Below are 14,899 nucleotides of genomic sequence, written 5' to 3' on the forward strand. Positions count from 1 at the left end.
AGAATTTGAAAAAAGATTAGTTTGTTGAGATTATTGTGTGGTAAGTTGGGTAGGAGGGGACATTGAGCAAACATTGGCAACAAAAATGTTGAGATCCAGATCAGGATCACGTTAGGACCCATGGGGGTTGCCAGATGAGATTCCTCCTGTCTTCCTATTGCCAATATATATGGTCAGAGCTTGAAGGGGAATGTGCATTGCCTGATCAAATTGTGCATTGAAAACCTTTCAGCCTTTTGATCTAAGACAAAAATGGCTTCTTCACCTTTGAACCAAAAATCCAATTTTCATGCTCGTTCAAACAGCTTGCCTTCTAGACCTCATCCACTTATTCCTCAAATAGATGAGCATCTATGCAGGCTAAAGTCCAATGAAGCCGCCTCTTCATCATCTCCATCGATCCATGAAAAACAAAATGGCCTTAGAGATCTGTACGAGTTGGTTGATAGTTTGCTTCAATTGCCTCTCACACAAAAATCCTTAGCCCAAAAATGCAATGATAAACAGGTTAATGAGTTGTTGAATGGTTCTCTCAGGCTCTTGGATGTGTGTGGTGTGGCCAAGGATGCATTATTGCAGGCCAAAGAAGATGCCCAAGAACTTCAATCAATCTTGAGAAGGAGACGAGGTGATGAAGCTGGGTGCACAAATGAAGCCAAGGAATACTTGGCCTCAAGGAAGAAAGCAAAGAAGTTAATAAACAAGTCCTTGAAGGATTTGAAGAGTAAATGTGGCTTTGCTCACTTGGAAAATGATGCTGAAGCTACATTTAGCATGTTGAAAGAGGTGGAAGGAGTTACCCTCTCATTGTTTGAATCTCTCCTGTCCTATATCAGTGGGACAAAAATGCAACCCAAATCTACCAACAGGTCTCTGGTGTCCAAGTTGATGCACTCCAAACGCATAACATGCGAGGGAGAAGCAACAGAAAGTAACGAGTTCGAGAAGGTGGATGCAGTTTTGTGCAGTCTCATTGGTCACAAGACTAGAAAATGTAACGGGATGAGCACCGAGAATGCACAAGTTGAGTTGCAGAAATTGGAGTCAAGCATTCAAGATCTTGAAGATGGAGTGGAGTGCCTGCTTAGGCTCCTGATTAAAACTAGAGTTTCTGTTCTCAACATCCTCAGCCATTAATTATAGCTGCAGGGAATGATCACAGATGGCATCTGGAAAAACTTCCCACAATTTTGTTGTACATCCTTGTATTATATGGCTCAAAATTACATGTATACTTTGGTCTGATCATAAATGAGTACTACAATTTTATGAACAAATCTGCAATTTTCTTCATTATTTTTCATTTGGTGTTTATTCTTTGCAGAGAAACTTAGGCATATCACATACTCTTCAATAGGCAGTTCAAAATTTCCATGATATACAAAATAAAATAAAAATTTTCCATGATATACATGCTGCTATATCTCTTAAGTTTTTTTTTTTTTTTTTTGTAATTTTAGAGTATTTAATTAGATTCAATATTTGGAGCAAAAAGTTGATTTTATTGTGATATCAGAGCTTACTTAATCGAATGATTTAGGATTTTTGAATTATAATTAATAAGACATAAAACTAGTAACTTAACCTAGGAGATTTTTTTCTCCCTTTTCTTATTGATTTATAAAGTATATAAGATTAAAAAAAACTCTTAAATTATTTTAAAAAATTCAAATAAGTGTTTATTCTTCTATGATCTTTAATTAAATTTTTATATTTTTATTTTAGTTAAATAAGTTTTTATGATTGACGTTAAATGACACACTAACATGTAATAATAAATTATGATGCGGCATGTTAATACGACATTATAATAGATAATAATGTGACAGGTTGATATGACATTTTAACCTGATTATGTTACATTTTTCATCGTTTAAGTTAATAAAATGATAAATTATATTTTAATTAATAATAATTAATTATAAAAATTTATTAATTCAAAATAAAAATAAAAGTAAATAAAAGAATAAAAATTGATTTAAAATTTTTTAAATAATTTGAATTTTTTTAAAAATATTATACCTTTATATTTAACCAAAGAGTATTTGAGTCATATTTCAAATTTGAAGATTTTTGCTAAAATTATCCTAATCCTCCTTCCTACCCACACGCAGTTGCTGCCGAAGTCTTCCCCTATATCTGTGGACATCCATGGAAGGGTATGAACTTCTCTTCAATCTAACTTTCAAACTTCAAGTTAGCACGAGCGGCACGGTTGTCTTGTATCACCTACGGCTGCGGGCACAGCGCATATCCCAAACTACCGCGTGGGGGTCTCCCTCTCTGATGAATATTATATTTGATAGAACGAGCGGCACTGCAGCCCTGTCTCCGGCAAGGCATTTCTCAGCCTGGAACGTAGCTTCGTTTTGGCCTGACCATTATCAAACAAAGGGATATTGTTGTATAATCCATAATTACAGTTTCTTGGAAATTATCAAGTTCCATTAATGATATAGCCTTTGATTGCCAGAGAGGAGACAGGGTCTCAGTGCCACTCGTGTGCCAACTTTTCTTTATACAACATTTCATTAATGAATGTGTTTTGTTATCGGTTCCTCATCATGCTCCTATAATTTTTATAAGCTTTTGGAGTTTGAGAACAGATCAGCCTGTGAAGTGGTTCCTGTGAGTTGGATGGGTGGAGACATTGAGCAAACATCGGTGAACAAAATGTTAAGATCCGAATCAGGATCATGGTAGGACTCATTGAGAGTGGCAGATGGGATTATTCCTCATGTCTCCCTCTTGCTGATATATAGATGAGCAGAGAGGCAGAAGGTAAATTACGGGTAACCACAAGAATTGTGCTTTGAGGCCTTACACGTTTCAATCAAGTGCAAAGATGGCTTCTTCACCTCCAAACCCAAAACCCCTTTTTCATGCTCGCTCTGACAGCTCGCCTTCTAGACCTCATTTGTTTCGTTCTCAATTGGAGGAGCATCTATGTAGGTTAAGGGCTACCGATGCCTCCTCTTCCTCATCTTCATCAATATGTAACCAACTAAGTTGCCTTAGAGATTTATATGATTCTGTTGATAGCTTCCTTCAGCTGGGACAAACTCAGCGAGCCTTAGCTAAAGAATTCTCCGGGAAACAATTTGATAAGGTCCTGGATGGGTCTCTTAGGCGCTTAGATGTGAGTAGCATCACGAAAGATGTCCTGTCGAGGACCAAGGAACAGGCACAAGAACTCCAATCTATTTTCCGAAGGCGGCGGGGAGATGAATGCAGTTTCAGAAATGAGGTTAATGTATACTTAACCTCAAGGAAGGAAGCAAAGAACGTGACCCTCAAATCCTTGAGAGACATAAAGAGTAAATGCCGTTTCTCACCTGCTGACCATGAAAACATGGGAATGGTTAGCATGTTGAGAGAAATAGATGAAGTTAGTCTTTTGGTGTTCGAATCTCTGTTGTCCTATGTTTCTGGTGCAAATGCGCAATCAAAGCCTAGCAGCTGGTCTTCAGTTTCCAGATTTATGCATTCCAAGCGCATAGCATGCAATGAAGAAGCCAATGATAACAATGAATTTGAGAAGGCAGATTCTACTCTAAGCACTCTCATCAAGACAAGAAAGTCAAGTAAAAGTAAGCCCTGTCAATGCCCAAAATGCCTTGGAGAAATTGGAGTCAAGCATTCAGGATCTTGAGGAAGGACTAGATTGTATCATCAGATGTTTGATCAAAACCAGAGTGTCCCTTCTCAACATTCTCAAACATTAGGACCAAGATTAAAGTTTTGCTGTAAATTTTTGTAAATGAGAAAATACATGTACACTTCTTTTTGTCATAAATCAATACTACAAACATTTTCGTCTCATTTGCCATGACAAATTATCAATCCATTTCATGTAAATTAGACTAAAAAATATTATTATTTTATTTTATGAATTTAAATTTGATCGGTCTATAAATTTTGAAAAGGTAGTATATTAAATTTTTGAAATTTATGTTTGCTCATTTAATGAGGTAACATCGTATAATTCATTGTAAATGGATTTTGATTGGGATTGGTGGTCATTGCAAATGGATTCCTTTGATGCTTGTATAGTGATTTGTCTGTGGTCAACGGTGGATTTTTGTAACCAGGTGCCTGTTTAGGGGAACAGAGCTAACCTTTTCCTTTAGCTCTTGATGTTTTGTTACCTCTTTGATGGGTTATTCCCAGATGGAATGGAAATTCAATGATTAATCTTCAAAAAAAAAAAAAAAAGCATCGTATAATTCATTAATAATGTATAAGATCAATACCTAAACTCTTCACCAAAATAGTTTTATATAAAAATATACTAATGAGAAAATATATATGATAAGAATGAACTAAAATATCAAAAACAAGGAAAGTATATATGCATAATATGTGCAAAGTATTTAAAAGTACAAGAAGTTATGTACTTTGAACTCAAGTTTGTTTTAAGTTTAAACATGAAGATATGACCTAGCAAAAAGAAGAAAATTCCCCCATTTGAGAAAGTCACTCTGCTTGTCTCTTTCACTCTTATTCAACTTGTGACTTTTCTTTCATTTTCCAGGTTCAAATCAATTTTTTCCATCGAGCTTATCTTGTTTGTCTTGGATATTATTCTACCTCTCATTTCCACTTCATTTTCAGTCCCCAGAACCTAAACCTCTTCGAATGTTGATTTCATCAATAGAACAGTAAAACATAGGTGGGCCAAAGGTTGCAAACAATGTCCGGCAATATGAATAAATTTCATAGTTAACTCTGCCCATATCAATACTCTGAATTGTATCATTTTCTTCCGGAGTTTTTATCCTGACCTACCGCATGCTCCCTGCTGAACAGAAGTAGGTAACAGGGTGCAGTTGGTATAGGACAAGATCTGCAGAAATTTGAGTTCCAAATTCACACGGGAGATTTCCATATCGCAGCTGAAAAGATTGTGGGGTTGTCTCATTGAACACTGATAAAATGTGAACGAGGTTCACATGGTTAATTAATTCAAACATAAGATATTGAAATTTGATGAAGAACATGGGCTGGCAGGCTTTGTTTCAAGGGGACAATACAAATATATTCAGATCACTTAGTTTTGGCACCTTTCGCCCTTTCCCTCTATAATGCAAAAAAACATGAAAGTATGAGTATTTTGAATCTTGCCTGCCATTGGTTAAACACTTTAATCATGTTTCAATAAAAATTTGATCAGATTCAGATGTTAACTGTACTAAATTTGCACTTGCATGTACCAGTGTATTTAGACACAGAAGATAGAAGTTGCGCAGATTGTGCAGCCCATTGTTTCATTGGCTAAGAATAGGTGAGAATCCTCCGTCTCTGTATAATTATAGCCAGCTTTCCTGTCACATTGGAATGTATATCCCAGAGAAGGTGCATAATCTTTTGGTAGTTAGTCCAAGAATATAATTTAATCTGCAACCTCCAAATCTGTCACACACAACAATTAAATAGTACTTACCAAGTTTGTCTTTTCTTGTATAAGAAGACAAGCCATTCGTGTACAACATATACATGTAAATCTGAAAGGTGAAAATATATAATTGGTGAGCTGGGTTGGGAACCTGGCAAGGGGACATTGCATAGACATTGCCGAGATAGCATATAAGCACAAATCCAGAAAATATTTGATGTTTGATGAGGTTGAGGTTCCTCATAACTCACCTGATATATAATGTGCAGATGCTGAATGGAGAGACAAAATGGCTTCTCCCCTTAACCCAATGGCTAGTTCACACGCTCGTTGTATCAGCTTGCCCTCTCGATCACACCCCACAGTTCCTCGAATTGAGGAGCTTCTTTGCCGGTTAAGGCCCGTTAATATTACCTCTTTGTCATTGTCTGAAATTGACTGCAAACTCAGTGGCCTAAGAGATTTGCTTGATTCTTTTGATAAGTTCTTGTTATTGCCACAGACACAGCAAGCCTTTTCCCGAGAATGCAATGAAAAATGGGCTGATGAATTGCTAGATGGACTCCTCTTGCTACTGGATGTCTGTGACACTGCTAAGGATGTCTTGTCACAGGCCAAAGAACACGTACAAGATCTTCAATCGATGCTGCGAAGAAGACGGGCAGATGAATTTGAGATTGCAAAGGAGGTTGGAGAGTACTTGGGCTCCAGGAAGAAGGCAAAGAAGCTGATTCACAAGGTCTTAAAGGATTTGAAGACTAAACGGACCTGCTCTCCTTCAGACAAAGGGAATGACACCTTGGCCATGGCAAACATGGCAAGACAGATTCAAGGAGTTACTCTCACCACACTCCAATCTTTGCTGTTCTACGTATCTGGATTGAAGCCACAATCGAAGCTCAGCAGCTGGGCCTTAGTTTCTAATTTGATGCGCTCGAAACATGTAGCCTGCATTGAAGAAGCAGTGGAAAGCAATGAATTTGAGAAGGTGGATGCTGCATTGCAAATTCTGTTTGGTCATAAAACGAAGAAATCTAGTAACGTGCGCATTAAGAATGTGCAAACCGACTTGGGGAAATTGGAGTTGAGCGTTGAAGATCTTGAACAAGAACTAGAATGCTTGCACAGGGGTTTGATTAAAGCCAGAGTGTCCCTTCTTAACATCCTTAATCACTAGTCAGAAGAAAACCTTCAAATCAGTTCATTCTTGCACAGAATTGCAAGAAATGAATGTAAAATTTTTGCTGATATAGATTTCACACAGCAATTTTAACAATATCAATATTGTTCAGGAATCTTAATTCTTCATTTTCATTTCTGAGATTTTTAATTATAGCAGCACTCAACCTGTTTTCCAGGATACTCATTGTTCTCCTCTGTTTCAAATACAAATACAGATAAAAAAGAGAGCCTAAGGGAAATTGACAAAGCATCTTTTTGTCCCTTGCATTGCACGTGAAAACGATAGAAAAAAGACATTTATTGCATACAGACAACGATAAATACCAGGTTGTGGAAAGATAGGCGCCTAGGTAACGCCAACGAAATGGAACAGTAGATGAAGCCATGGCCGCCCGATGAAACATATCTCCGCCAAGCTGAAAGAGATCTTTTACATGAAAAAGATAATAATCCAATCATTCATTAGCACGCACGAGTGGCACAACGACCCCGCTTCCTATTGGGAGACAGGCCAAGCTGGATTGCGTGGTACCATGGGGAGACGAAGTCAAGGCCACTCGTGCGCTACAAATCGCATCTGATTTAATTTTATACTAAGATAATCTGGGTTTCGAGTTGGGCAGTTGGTGATGGGGAGACAGACCCCCAAACAATGCTGCGATTTTAGTGTTTATACGCTAATCAAAGTCGATCATGTGGTTGAGATTCCCTTTGTTTCCCTCACCAAAGGGATGCATATAATCTGAGCAAAAGGCAATTGAAATTAAGAAGGTAATCTGCCGAATTATTATATTTTTCCGAGGAGAAATCAGCAATGGCTTCCGCTCCTTCAAACTCCTAATCTTGTTACCACGCTCGTTCCAACAGTTTCCCCTCTAGGCCACACCCACAAATTTTAGAGGTGGGAGAGCATTTGAGCAGATTGAGGACATCGGAATCTGCCTCTTCATCTTCATCATCAATAAGCCTAGGATGCATTGTTGCAAATGAGAGAATGCTTGCATGAACTTCAATCAAGTATTCGCAGAAAACGAGGAGGTGAACTTGGGAAATACTTGAACTCTAGGAAGGTAGTCAAAAGGGCAGTCCGGACGGTGCTTAAGAATTTGAAGCGCATGGAAAATAAATGCACCATCTATTCATTCAATAAAGCTGATGAAACTGTTGCCATTGACACTGTCAACGTGTTGAGGGAGGTGGAATCGGTCAACATCAGGGTGTTCGAGTCCTTGTTGCCCTTCATCTCTCGGACAAGGTTTAGATTCAAAGCCAAAGAGCAGGTGGTCTATGGTTTCCAAGCTTAATTCGCCACAAAAGGGTAGCAAGTGAACAAGAAGAAGCAGTTACAAACGAAGTGACAAACGTGGATGTGGCATTGGAACTCCTTGTTGGTCAAAAAAGGAGCAAATGTGACAACATGCACACATTGGGAATTTGCAAATAGGGATACAAGAATTGAACTCGTTTATTTAAGATTGTTGTTTTGTAGCCTAAGTGAAGCTCAACATTCAATATCAGTAAACATAACTACTGCAGCTTAATGACAGTAAGCATGCAGCCATAAATGAGGAGAAGAATAGAAAACAGAGAAAAGCATAAAACCAGAAAACTAAGGCAACCAGAATTGATATTCATTAACATTAGTATTTGTACAATGGAAAGAATTTAAAACAAAGTAGACTTCTACACTGCAATACTCTTATCAGAGTTTGCACATAAATTCAAAACATGCATTAGGTGCATGACTGACTTTAACCATGACAGTAATCAACTGTCACACACAAAACAGTGAAGCAAGGGCACTGGACAGATGACATGGCTTGCAGGGTCTTCAATGCAAGTCTTAATTCAATAAAGATATTGAAGGAAGACTTGAGTGCCTCTTCAGATGTCTGATCAAAACCTAAAGGTCATTGACATGGTAGATTCAAATCACACACGCTTTGCACTATTAGAAAATTGTCATTGCTGTGTTTCTGTTAGGGGACAGTGGGATCATTGCTTTCTAGCTCCCCTCCCAATTTCATTTAGAAAAAAAAAAAGAACAGGCAGATGAGAGCAAGCTTTTCTTGCTAATTATTAGAGAACTACGTTTCTGTAGCATGGCAAGATGTGGAGAAGTCAAGCATGCAGATCTTGCCTCCCTCTTGCATAACAAATTCATCAACCAGGCAATTATTAGTCATGGCAGGCTAACTAGATAAAAGAACCATCTGATTTTAATAAAGGAAACAAAAAAAAGAAACAGAGAGAAAATGAGTGTTGCCTATAGACCAAAACCAGGGTGCATTGCACATTATATTGTATTATCATATTCAAGATACTTTCGGATTATAATTGTTAAAAATAGTTAAGTAATGAGCTGTGTAGATGGTGGAGAGGAGACAAAACATAAACATTTCCGAGTTAATTGAGTTAGATCCAAATCAAGTTCATGTTACTTATAATTGATATTTGAAGAGAAGGAGATTCCTCTTGTCTCCCCTCTGTAATATATATTGAGCAGATGCTGAAGGAAAGACAGCAAGTTGCAAGACTGACTTGAAAACACAATTGCAAAGGCTTTCTCTATTCTCTAAAACAAGAAAAATGGCTACCTCTCCTTTGAATATCCAACCTTCTTGCCACTCTCGATCTAACAGCTTGCCCTCAAGGCAACACCCCCTTACTTCACAAATTGATGAGAGCCTGAGCCGATTGAGGGCATCAGAAGCAGCTTCTACATCAGCATCAATAGGTCATAAACTAAATGGCCTTCAAGATTTGCATGAATGTGTTGATATGCTGCTTCAATTGCCCCTCACTCAACAGGCTCTAGCCCAAGAGCAGCACCTGGCATGTGTGGAAGACCTGTTGGATGGATCTCTTTTGCTTTTGGATGCATGTAGCACTGCCAAGGATGCTTTGTTGCAATCAAAGGAGTGCATACAAGAACTTCACTCAATTTTGCGCAGAAGACGAGGAGCTGAAATGGGGCTTGCAAATGAGGTCAGGAAATACTTAACCTCTAGGAAGGCAGTGAAAAAGGCAATCTGCAAGGCCTTAAAGAATCTGAAGCAAATGGAAACTAAATTTAACACCTTCTCTTTCAACAAAGATGGTGAGAATGCAGCTGTGGTTAGCATCTTAAGAGAAGTGGAAGCAGTTACTGTCAGAGTGCTACAATCCTTATTGTCCTTTATCTCAGGGTCAGGGGCAGAATCAAAGCTGAGCCGCTGGTCACTAGTTTCAAAGTTAATGCACCCAAAAAGAGTAGGATGTGTGGAAGAAGAAAAACAAACAAATGAAATTGCAAATGCTGAAGCCACATTGCGCTCCCTCATCAAATCTGACAACATCAAGCACATTGAAAATGTGCAACATGAGCTCCAAAAATCAGAGTTGTGCATTCAAGATCTTGAAGAAGGACTTGAAAGCCTCTTCAGGCGTTTGATCAAATCTAGAGTCACTGTTCTCAACGTCCTCAACTGTTAATCTTGAGATTGCAGTTGTACATAAATGAAACTTACATGTATACAGTTACACTAATACAAAAGTTACATGGCCATTTTCCCACAAATTTCCTCTCTTTTCTTACTTTTGGGATGAATTTATTTACTTATCTTTCCAGAACTGAAACTGAATTTTGCTTCTAAATTTTGAATAACTTGTGCCAAGTGTCAACCATTAAGCCAGCTGGTTTACCTCTAGTTTTGCAAGGACAACTTTCCTAGTTAACTTACAAGTTGAATGACAGAGCCTCCATTATCAAATTTGGAGTCCCAGAAAATTTTCTTGCATTTCATAGTTGGTGTCTGAGTATCTGACTTGTCATGATTCCTCTTGTCTCCTTGGAAATAATTGAAAGCTAGTTATGAATAATGACTATCATGTTGTATACATCAATCTCGCATGCTTTCAATGCTAAACAAATGTCAATTAGTTCATAAAACATATTTTTGTTAGGGAAAGAGGGAGGCAATGTCATCTTAGCGGATCTTGCCCACCTCTTGTTTTGCAATAACTTTAAAACCCTTCAATGTTTGATCTAATCATTCAACTTTGATTAGCATAATGGAGCATGTAAACATGTGAATGAGGACAATGCAGGGTTTACATGTATACCTTTTTTTTTTAATTAAAAATTCAAAAGGTCTGTTCTTTGCCTCCCAAAGATAGACATTTTGATGCTGGTAAAAACACTTTACAGGGAAAAACAGGGTACAAAGGCAAAAACTTTACTATCAAATTATATGATTTTGAATTTCTCATTGGATGTTATTGGCTCCAAATGACCTCAAGATTAAAATACCATTTTAACTGAATATATTAGTTCCCAACTTCCAAGGGACACCTTACCTTACCAGATAGAAATCAATAATGTATGTTCTTGCACACGAGCAAACATTTAATTGTTGCATTTTTCTTGTTTAAATGAGACAATGTCAACAGCTCTCGTGCATAGCCAACTTGGATATTATCAACGTGTGCATAGACATCCACGGTTTTTTTTATTTTAACTTAATTGGACAGTGAGCTGCAGAGCTGGTCCAGGGAAGACATTGCAGAAACAATGCTGACAGAGTGTTTATATCGAGATCCAAATTGAATCAAAAGTTAGCTGATAGAAGAAGAGTTTGAGATTCCTTTTGTCTCTATGTCCTGATATATATATTTGAGCAGATGCCTACTGCTGCATAGCAAATTGCTAGAAACATTCAACAATTAGGCCTCTTTCCTCAAGAAGAGAATGGCTGCCCAAACTTTTCACCACACTCGCTCTAACAGCTTCCCTCTTCCATCTAGACTAAGCCCACTCGTTTCACAGATTGATGAGCATTTGAACAGATTAAAGGCTTCTAATGCTACATCTACCTCATCAGCAATAAGCCACAAACTAAATGGCCTGCAGGATTTGTATGACAGTGTTGATAAGTTGCTCCAGCTACCCTTTTCCCAACTAGCTTTAGTACAAGAACAGCACAAGGAATGGGTTAATGAGTTGTTGGATGGATCTCTTAGGCTCTTGGACCTGTGCAGCACTGCTAAGGATGTTGTGCTGCAAACAAAAGAAAATGCACATGAAATTCAATCAGTTCTGCGTAGAAGACGAAGTGGTGAACTTGAGCTTGTCGGTGAGGTGAAGAGGTACTTCATCTCCAGGAAAGTTTTGCAAAAGACTATCCACAAGGCATTGAGAAATTTGAATGGCCTGGAAACAAATCGCGTTTTCTCTTCTTCAGATGATCATGAGACCACGGCCATGGTGAGCTTGCTAAGGGAGGTTGAGCAAGTCACTTCTTCCACGCTTGAGTACTTGTTGTCCATGATCTCAGGGCCAAAGGAACAATCAAAGCCTGGCAGCTGGTTAGTTTCCAAACTGTTGCACCACAAACGAACAGCATGTGAGCAAGCAGGAAGAGACATTAATGAATTTGAAAAGGTTGATGCCTCTTTAAGATTACTTGTGAATCAGAAGATGAGCAGATCAGAGAACATCATCAATATTGAGATGCAAAACCAGCTAAAAGACTTGGAGCTATGTACCCAAGATTTTGAAGATGGCCTTGAATGCCTCTTCAGGTGTATGATCAAAGCTAGAGTCTTTCTTCTCAACACACTCAACCCCTAGAAAATTATGGAAACTTCAAAATCATGTACAGAAATGAAATACACATGTAAATGAAATACAATTTTGATAATACACTTGTTTCCTTTAAATCGCATTTATATTTTGTATGATGTTTCTTCTGATCAATTAAGAGGTTTTAAGCCAGATCAGGACAGGGTTGACTAGATCATTGAGTCAAAACAAAAAGAAAGAGAGAGAAATCTCCTGAATGAACTCTTGACTATTGAGTAATAAGTTTTTTAACCCGTCTTATCTTCTGTAATTTTAATCCACAATTAATGAATATGTCAAGATTCCGATTGACTCAAAAATTAACCAGAACAAATGATTAAACACTAAGCAAAAATTAATTGTCATTCACATGGTTGATTCAGATCATTCAAGTGTCGCTCTAGGGAAAATTGTATTGCTGTATTTCTGTTAGGGGACAGTTGAATTATTAAGAAGCTCTTTGTACCTTTTTCCCATCATTAGAAGAAAAAACAAAGAACAGGAAAAAAAAAATTGCAGCCTGAGTGCATGCTTTCTTGCTAAAAATTATAGAATCTCATATTTCTATAGCAGGGCAAGAGGTGGAGAAGTCAAGCATGCGGATCTTGCCTCCCTCGGCCACAACAATTTCAATAATAATGCAAGTAACAGGCAGACAAGTTAAAAGCAATGATTCATTAATACAAGGGAAGATAAAAAAAGGGGAGAAAGTGGCCATTGCCTCTAGACTGTCTTAGCACCACCATGCATGTTAGTATTTTATTATTGTATTGGAAATTTAGAATCATATGCAAGATAAGTTTTGATTGTATTTGTTGAAAGGTAATGAGTTGTTTTGATGGTGGAGAGGAGAGACAACATAAACATTTTCGAGATAGTTATGTAGATCCAGATCATGTTTCATGTTACTTATAACTGATATTTAAAGAGAATGGGATTCCTCATGTCTCCCCTCAACCTGTGATATATATTCAGCAGATGGTAAGGGGTTAGAGGCAGAGCAAACAGCTAGAAAGAGTTCAACAAACAATTGCAAAGCCTTCTTTTTTTCTCTAAAACAAGAAAATGGCTACCACTTCTTACCATTCTCGCTCTAACAGCTTGCCTTCAAGGCAACACCCCATCACTTCACAAATTGATGAGAATCTGAACCGATTGAGGGCATCTCAATCGGCCTCTACATCATCTTCAATTGGCCAAAATCTAAATGGTCTTCAAGATTTGCATGAATATGTTGATATGTTGCTTCAACTGCCCCTCACTCAACAAGCTCTAGCCCAAGAGCAGCAGCGGAAATGGGTTGAAGAACTGTTCGATGGATCAATCATGCTCTTGGATGTATGCAGCACTGCCAAGGATGCCTTGTTGCAAACCAAGGAGTGCACTCAAGAACTTCAATCAATTTTGCGCAGAAGACGAGGAGTTGAAGGGCTTGGTGATGAGGTTAGGAAGTACTTAACATCTAGGAAGGCAGTGAAAAAGGCAATCTGCAAGGCCTTAAAGAACTTGAAGCATATGGAAAATAAACTTAGCTCCTCTTCTTCCATCAAGGATGCTGAGAATGGAGCTGTGATTAGCATTCTAAGAGAAGTACAAGCAGTTACCATCAGCATGCTGGAATCCTTGCTGTTGTTTATTTCAGGGCCAGAGGCAGGATCAAAGTTGAGCCGCTGGTCACTAGTTTCCAGGTTAATGCACCAGAAAAAAGTGATGTATGAGGAAGAAGGACAAAAAACACATGAAATTGCAAGTGCTGAAGCTGGACTGCGTTCCCTCGTCAAATCTGAAAACATGAAGAATGTTGAGAATGTGCAAAATAAGCTCCATAACTCAGAGTTGTGCATCCAAGATCTTGAAGAAGAACTTGAAAGCCTCTTTAGGCGTTTGATCAAAGCTAGAGTCACTGTTCTCAACATCCTCAACTGTTAAAAATCTTGGCAGTGCAATTGTACATAACTATAATTTCAGATGTATACAATTATTAATACAAAATCATTCAGTTTTCTCACAAAATTTCACTCTTTTCCTTGCTTTGAAATAATTTACTAACCTTTCCAGAAAGGGTTGTGATTATTTTTGCATTTACATTTGTTTCAACCATTAACCCTGCCAATTTTATCTTCAATTTTACCAAATGCTATCTGTCTGCACTGACTAGTTGTATTATAAGAGCCTCCATTATTACATTTGGTATCTTGCAAGACTATTTGAAATTTTGCAATGGATATCTGAGCTGTCAGGATTCCTCCTGTCCCATTGGAGATAATGGGGCTCTTGTAAAACATTAAAAATTTGATTACTAACACATGGTAGATGCAAATCTCACACGCTTTAAGCAATAAAGAGATGCTTGCTGCCTTTCTATTTTATTTGATAGTCCGTTAAGTATTAATCATAAAACTTTCCGCTGTTAAATGAAAAGGGGGCAAGGATAAGAAAGTGGATCAACATAGTGTATGCCTATACACACGTGCAAACAATTAATTGTTGCTTTTTCTTAATTACATGAAACAATGACAACAGCTCTCGTGCACCACCAACTTGGATGGTATCAACGAGTGCAAAGGAATCCCAAGGATTCATATTTTTAACATAATTGGAAAGTGAGCTGGAAAGCTGGTGAAGGGGAGACATTGCATCAACATAGCTGACACAACGCTTTTTGATCGAGATATACATCGTGTCACCATTAGCTGATAGAAGAAGCATTTCAGATTCCT

The 14,899-nt window shown here is 37.9% G+C and overlaps 6 protein-coding genes across 6 annotated transcripts; all 6 read left to right on the forward strand.

Moving 5' to 3' along the window:
* The first annotated feature begins 213 nt into the window (after positions 1-213).
* LOC18607426 (uncharacterized) lies at positions 214-1,276 on the forward strand. Its single transcript, XM_018114830.2, has one exon. The coding sequence runs from the start codon at positions 253-255 to the stop codon at positions 1,135-1,137; it is 885 nt and encodes a 294-aa protein (XP_017970319.2). The 5' UTR covers positions 214-252; the 3' UTR covers positions 1,138-1,276.
* A 1,088-nt stretch (positions 1,277-2,364) lies between these two features.
* On the forward strand, positions 2,365-3,739 carry LOC18607427 (uncharacterized). The gene has a single exon (XM_007041596.3). The coding sequence runs from the start codon at positions 2,846-2,848 to the stop codon at positions 3,650-3,652; it is 807 nt and encodes a 268-aa protein (XP_007041658.3). The 5' UTR covers positions 2,365-2,845; the 3' UTR covers positions 3,653-3,739.
* A 1,945-nt stretch (positions 3,740-5,684) lies between these two features.
* On the forward strand, positions 5,685-6,633 carry LOC18607428 (uncharacterized). Its single transcript, XM_018115164.2, has one exon. The coding sequence runs from the start codon at positions 5,685-5,687 to the stop codon at positions 6,570-6,572; it is 888 nt and encodes a 295-aa protein (XP_017970653.2). The 3' UTR covers positions 6,573-6,633.
* Positions 6,634-9,117: 2,484 nt separating this feature from the next.
* On the forward strand, positions 9,118-10,125 carry LOC18607430 (uncharacterized). Its single transcript, XM_007041599.3, has one exon. The coding sequence runs from the start codon at positions 9,167-9,169 to the stop codon at positions 10,049-10,051; it is 885 nt and encodes a 294-aa protein (XP_007041661.3). The 5' UTR covers positions 9,118-9,166; the 3' UTR covers positions 10,052-10,125.
* Positions 10,126-11,154: 1,029 nt separating this feature from the next.
* On the forward strand, positions 11,155-12,257 carry LOC148763916 (uncharacterized). The gene has a single exon (XM_088803960.1). The coding sequence runs from the start codon at positions 11,307-11,309 to the stop codon at positions 12,186-12,188; it is 882 nt and encodes a 293-aa protein (XP_088660086.1). The 5' UTR covers positions 11,155-11,306; the 3' UTR covers positions 12,189-12,257.
* An 843-nt stretch (positions 12,258-13,100) lies between these two features.
* LOC18607432 (uncharacterized) lies at positions 13,101-14,271 on the forward strand. Its single transcript, XM_007041601.3, has one exon. The coding sequence runs from the start codon at positions 13,245-13,247 to the stop codon at positions 14,106-14,108; it is 864 nt and encodes a 287-aa protein (XP_007041663.3). The 5' UTR covers positions 13,101-13,244; the 3' UTR covers positions 14,109-14,271.
* The last annotated feature ends 628 nt before the right edge of the window (positions 14,272-14,899 follow it).

This window comes from Theobroma cacao, chromosome 2, assembly GCF_053813885.1.
Source record: "Theobroma cacao isolate CCN51 chromosome 2, ASM5381388v1, whole genome shotgun sequence".
Classification (NCBI taxonomy): domain Eukaryota; kingdom Viridiplantae; phylum Streptophyta; class Magnoliopsida; order Malvales; family Malvaceae; genus Theobroma; species Theobroma cacao.